Source organism: Neovison vison, chromosome 12 (genome assembly GCF_020171115.1).
Source record: "Neovison vison isolate M4711 chromosome 12, ASM_NN_V1, whole genome shotgun sequence".
NCBI classification, from domain to species: Eukaryota; Metazoa; Chordata; class Mammalia; order Carnivora; family Mustelidae; genus Neogale; species Neogale vison.
In genome coordinates this window covers 97,167,397-97,174,261 of record NC_058102.1, presented here as the reverse complement: position 1 = coordinate 97,174,261, position 6,865 = coordinate 97,167,397, and the positions used below count along the sequence as shown (strand labels likewise).

At 36.6% G+C, this 6,865-nt stretch overlaps 1 protein-coding gene across 1 annotated transcript; it reads right to left on the bottom strand.

Annotated features, from left to right (window-relative positions):
- Window positions 1-5,165: 5,165 nt before the first annotated feature.
- Window positions 5,166-6,255, bottom strand: LOC122891555 (olfactory receptor 6C2-like). Its single transcript, XM_044227296.1, has one exon. It carries the CDS (start codon window positions 6,253-6,255, stop codon window positions 5,320-5,322), a length of 936 nt encoding a protein of 311 aa, XP_044083231.1. The 3' UTR covers window positions 5,166-5,319.
- Window positions 6,256-6,865: the final 610 nt, after the last annotated feature.

Genomic DNA, 6,865 nt, shown 5'->3' with positions numbered 1-6,865 from the left:
TCCCAGGTGCCCCTAAACATTGGGTATTTTAGATAAAATAAAATTTCTTAAGATATTCCTTGATGTAATTTTGATGACTATGTGTGCAATCCTGAAAAGGCAGTGCCATACCCTATAGAAATACAGACCTGGAATAACATGAAACAGGACTGAACCCTGGCTCCAACACTTATTAGCACTACCTAATAGTCCCACATCTCAGTTTGCTAATCTATGAAACAAAGATTAAAAACCAACTCCAGTGGTCTTTGGAAGATTATCCATTAAAAAATACATATGCGTGTGCATGTGTGTGTATTAAAGTAAATTCATAGGTAGATATTGTAGCTTATGTAAAGTTAGCCTAAATTGATCTCTCAGTAAATGACAACTTTTGTTAATTTTTTTTTACATCTTAAAATAGAAATCAATTGTAGCAGGGTAGTTAAATCTTGATTTAAATTTCTTTAAAAATGTGTAGCGTATTTTACCCATTTGATTCTTCTATAATTTTTTGACAGAAATTATCATTTTTCTTTAGTAAGTAACAATTTTTTCAATAATTGTGAGGCTTTCTCATTCAGTATATTTGAAAATAATATATGCAGTATTATTTATTTACTAGGTTTTATATATAGTAAAGTATGCATAAAAAGAAGAGTTTGCCTTTCTAGAGGATTTTAGATACACAATATAAACAAAATTTTAGTGAATTAGTACTAAAGAAGAGAAAGTTTAGGTTAAAACAGCAGGTAGGATAGAGCTTCTTCAGATTTAGTTTTTATGTTTGTGTGGTGGGAAAGGAAGAGATAGCCTGTAAATGGATGACATTCATGTTGAGACCTAAGTGAAAAATAGAGGAAATGAAGTGGAAGAATGAGGGAGAGAGCCATGGGTTTTTTTTTTTTCCCTCCTTTTCATTCTAACAAAGGCAACTGTAAGTGCCATATTCTAGAGATACCAGGAGAGAATCCAAAAGGATGTTCATTAGGCCTGGATGCCAAAAGCCAAGAGAAAACTTACCAATGAACTATCACTCTTCGCAGATGATATGATACTACATGTGGAAAACCCAAAAGACTCCACTCCAAAACTGCTAGAACTTGTACAGGAATTCAGTAAAGTGTCAGGATATAAAACCAATGCACAGAAATCAACTGCATTTCTCTATACCAACCACAAGACAGAAGAAAGAGAAATTAAGGAGTCCATCCCATTTACAATTGCACCCAAAACTATAAGATACCTAGGAATAAACCTAACCAAAGAGGCTAAAAATCTATGCTCAGAAAACTGTAAAGTACTCACTAAAGAAATTGAGGAAGACACAAAGAAATGGAAAAATGTTCCATGCTCCTGGATTGGAAGAACAAATATTGTGAAAATGTCTATGCTACCTAAAGCAATCTACACGTTTAATGCAATCCCTATAAAAATCCCACTCATTTTTTTCAAGGAAATGGAACAAATAATCCTAAAATTTATATGGAACCAGAAAAGACCTCGAATAGCCAAAGGGATATTGAAAAAGAAAGCCAAAGTTGGTGGCATCACAATTCCGGACTTCAAGCTCTATTACAAAGCTGTCATCATCAATACAGCATGGGACTGGTACAAAAACAGACACATAGATCAATGGGACAGAATAGACAACCCAGAAATAGACCCTCAACTCTGGTCAACTAATCTTTGACAATGCAGGAAAGAATGTCCAATGGAAAAAAGACAGCCTCTTCAACAAATGGTGCTGGGAAAATTGGACAGCCACATGCAGCAAATTGAAATTGGACCATTTCCTTACACCACACATGAAAATAGACTCAAAATGGATGAGGGACCTCTATGTGAGAAAGGAATGCATCAAAACCCTTGAGGAGAACAGAGGTAGCAACCTCTTCGACCTCAGCTGCAGCATCTTCTTCCTAAGAACATCGCCAAAGGCAAGGGAAGCAAGGGCAAAAATGAACTACTGGGACTTCATGAAGGTCAAAAGCTTTTGCACAGCAAAGGAAACAGTTAACAAAACCAAAAGACAACTGACAGAATGGGAGAAGATATTTGCAAATGACATATCAGATAAAGGGCTAGTATCCAAAATCTATAAAGAACTTAGCAAACTCAACACCCAAAGAACAAATAATCCAATCAAGAAATGGGCAGAGGACATGAACAGACATTTCTGCAAAGAAGACATCCAGATGGCCAACAGACACATGAAAAAGTGCTCCCTATCACTCGGCATCAGGGAAATACAAATCAAAACCACAATGAGATATCACCTCACACCAGTCAGAAGGGCTAAAATTAACAAGTCAGGAAATGACAGATGCTGGCAAGGATGCAGAGAAAGGGGAACCCTCCTACAGTGTTGGTGGGAATGCAAACTGGTGCAGCCACTCTGGAAAACAGCATGGAGTTTCCTCAAAAAGTTGAAAATGGAGCTACCCTATGACCCAGCAATTGTACTACTGGATATTTACCCTAAAGATACAAACGTAGTGATCCTAAGGGGCACGTGCACCTGAATGTTTATAGCAGCAATGTCCACAATAGCCAAACTATGGGAAGAACCTAGATGTCCATCAACAGATGAATGGATAAAGAAGAGGTGGTATATATGCACAGTGGACTACAATGCAGCCATCAAAAGAAATGAAATCTTGCCATTTGCGATGACGTGGACGGATCTAGAGGGTATCATGCTTAGTGAAATAAGTCAATTGGAGAAAGACAACTATCACATGATCTCCCTGATATGAGGAAGTGGAGATGCAACATGGGGGGTTAGGGGGGTAGGAGAAGAATAAATGAAACAGGATGGGAGCAGGAGGGAGACAAACTATAAGGGACTCTTAATCTCACAAACTGAGGGTTGCTGGGGGGAGGAGGGGTCGGGAGAGGGGGATGGGGTTATGGACATTGGGGAGGGTATGTGCTATGGTGAGTGCTGTGAAGTGTGTAAACCTGGCGATTCACAGACCTGTACCCCTGGGGATGAAAATACATTGTATGTTTAAAAAATAATAATAATAAAGTAAAAAATTAAGAAAAAACAAAAAAACTTACCAATATGAAAATTTACTTAGTAGTTTTATGAGTTTTAATTTTAAAAAGTTTTTTTAAGAAAAATTGATGTGCATTTTGTGGTCTTCTAATCTATATGCCATTTACTTCATGAAAAAAATGTAACTATTATTTTAGTTATAACTTTTTAATTATCTTAGTCTTCCATATATATTGATAGCTTGTTTTCTAGATTTCTTTTGAAATTCTGTTTTCATGATATACAAAAATTTATTGGTTAATTTTGCTAAGCATGATACGCTCTAGTCTATCATGCTTAGCGAAATAAGTCAAGTGGAGAAAGACAACTATCATATGATCTCCCTGATATGAGGAAGTGGTGATGCAACATGGGGGCTTAAGTGGGTAGGAGAAGAATCCATGAAACAAGATGGGATAGGGAGGGAGACAAACCATAAGTGACTCTTAATCTCACAAAACAAACTGTGGGTTTCTGGGGGGAGGGGGTTTGGGAGAAGGGGGGTAGGGATATGGACATTGGGGAGGGAATGTGCTTTTGGGTAAATGGAAGGGGAGGTGAACCATGAGAGACTATGGACTCTGAAAAACAGTCTGAGGGGTTTGAAGTGGCGGGGGGGGGTTGGGAGGTTGGGGTACCAGGTGGTGGGTATTATAGAGGGCACGGCTTGCATGGAGCACTGGGTGTGGTGAAAAAATAATGAATACTGTTTTTCTGAAAATAAATAAATTGGAAAAAAAATTATTGGTTAATTTAACTACATTTTGAATTTGGATATTCATACTTTAAACAATTGAATATTTTACACAATTTTAATTCCTCAATAGCAATTAACATTTTGACACTGAACTTATCATATCATATCTTTTTAGAAAATGGCTTTTTCTCACATTTATGCTGAGTGAAATAACCCAAGCAGAGAGAGTCAATTACCATATGGTTTCACTTATTTGTGGAGCATAACAAATAGCATGGAGGACATGCGGAGTTAGGAGAAGGGAGTTGGGGGAAGTTGGAAGGGGAGGTGAAACATGAGAGACTATGGACTCTGAAAAACAATCTGAGGGGTTGGAAGTGGTGGGGGGGTGGAAGGTTGGGGTACCAGGTGGTGGGTATTATAGAGGGCACGGATTGCATGGAGCGCTGGGTGTGGTGAAAAAATAATGAATACTGTTATGCTGAAAATAAATAAAAATAAATGTTAAAAAACCATCATGTATTTTGTATAGTTTGTGAATCTTTTACATTTAAAATTTCAGCATTTGATATGAGTGTGTGTATGTGTGTCTGTGTGTGTGTGTGTGTGTGTGTGTGTATTTACAAATAAATTCTAGGATCCTAGATATCAAATTCTACTTCCACTTAAGACACATTTATTTAGAATGTATTTATTTTTATTTTCTTTACTTTTCAATTATATCATATTAGTTTAGGGCAGTGGTGCTTTTTCTTCTTTTTCAAGTTTTTATTTAAATTTCAGTTAGTTAACATACAGTGTGATAATAGATTCAGGTGTAGAATTTAGTGATTCATCACTTACGTATAACACCCAGTGCTTATCACAAATGTCCTCCTTAATAGCCATCACCCATTTAACCCCTTCTCCCACCCACCACCCCCAAGTGCTGTTTTAAAAAAAATTTAATAATACTGAGCTAAATACAATCAGGGATATTGCTAATTAAAAACTTCAACTAGAGCAATGCCTTGGTGGCTCAGTTGTTTAAGCCTCTGACTCTTGATCTCAGTTCAGGTCTTGATCTCAAGGTCATGAGTTCAAACCCTGTGATGGGTTCTATACTGTGCATCTGTGCATGACTACTTAATTTTTTTCTTTTTTTTTTGCTTAGAACTTGACCCACCAACATTAGGCACCCAATAAGTTTTATTAGTCAATTAAAATTCAGCAACACTTAGATTAGATGATTAGAAGAGCACTTTAAATCAATTAATTTTTACAAGTCCAGGTAAATATAAGATAAACTATTTATTTACTTGTTTGGTTCTCATTTGTTTTATTTTTCTGCATTGCAATTTTGTTTGTGAGATTAGAAGTAAAATCAGGTTTACATCAATTAGAAAATTATTATCATGTCCTCTGATTGGGATCTTGAGTTTGTTTGCAGGGTGGGGAGTTAAAGGAGTGAACTCAGGTGGTGAAAGGTGTTAATTCTGGAAGAAATAAATGTTTGAGAAAGTTAACCTAAATAGAGATCATATTAAAAAGAGACAAAGAGATTAAGAGCTTGATGGTTTATGCTTAGCTTGTTATTTTATTTATGAATTTGAGCATTCTTTTACTTTTTTGAGACCAATGCAATTTTTCTGAAGGACTCACTGAAGGCTTGTCTCACTTGTTTGTTTCTTAGAGTGTAAATGAATGGGTTCAACATGGGAGCTATGGATGACATTAGCACTGCCACACCCTTATTAATAGTCATCGATTCCTTTGCTGAAGGTTTGACATAGATGAAGATACAGCTTCCATAGGTGATGGAAACAACAATCATGTGAGAGGAACAGGTCGAAAAAGCTCTTTTCCTTTGTTGGGAAGAGGGGAATTGTAGAATGGTCTTGATGATGTGAATGTAAGACAGAAGAACACACAGAAGGGTCAGAATGAAGGTCAGCACAGCACAGACAATAACCAACTGCTCTAAGAGCCATGTGTCTGAGCATGAAATCTTCAAGATTGGAGATGCATCGCAGAAAAAATAATCAATGACATTTGAATCACAGAATTTCAAATTTAGGAACAGAGTAAGTGGTGGGAATATGATCAACAAGCCAGTCATCCAACAGCCGAGGACAAGCCTCTTGCAGACTCTGTTGTTCATGATGGTCACATAATGCAGGGGTTTGCAGATGGCTACATAGCGGTCATAGGACATTGTAGCCAGGAGGAAAAATTCTGTTACTCCAAAGATGTCGATGAAAAACACTTGAATAACACAAATATTATATGTAATTGACCTGTCACCTGTTGCTATGTTGTACAAGTATCTAGGGATACATGCAGATGTAAATGAAATTTCTAATAAAGCAAAATTCTGTAGGAAAAAGTACATTGGTGTTTTAAGGTGAGAGTCAACTAAAGTGAGGGATATGATGGTCAGATTCCCAGTTATACTCAACATATAAGTGAGAAGTAGAAATATAAAAATTGGAATCTGAAGTTGAGGGTCCTCTGTCAGTCCCAATAAGATGAAGGTTGTTACTGTGTGGTTTTTCATCACTGACTACTAAATTTTATTCAGTTTGATGTAAAATTTAGAGTTATTTTATTTGAATAGAGTGTGTCAAAGCTCGATGGCAATAAACAGTGACTACAAGAGATAGCACACAAAGGAACATACAAAGGAATTTATTTTATAATTTTATAAATTAATAAATGATATTGCCAATACTCTGGCTACTCAAATCTTTAATTTTATTTTTTTTCCAATTTATTTATTTTCAGAAAAACAGTATTCATTATTTTTTCACCACACCCAGCGCTCCATGCAAGCCGTGCCCTCTATAATACCCACCACCTGGTACCCCAACCTCCCACCCCCCCCCCCGCCACTTCAAACCCCTCAGACTGTTTTTCAGAGTCCATAGTCTCTCATGGTTCACCTCCCCTTCCAATTTACCCAAATTCCCTACTCCTCTCTAACGCCCCTTGTCCTCCATGCTATTGGTTATGCTCCACAAATAAGTGAAACCATATGATAATTGACTCTCTCTGCTTGACTTATTTCACTCAAATCTTTAATTTTATTTTATTCTTTTGGCAGTTTTGTGGTAGATATTTTAAACATATTTTTAAAAATTGTTCTACTATCTCATTTTCTTTTCCCT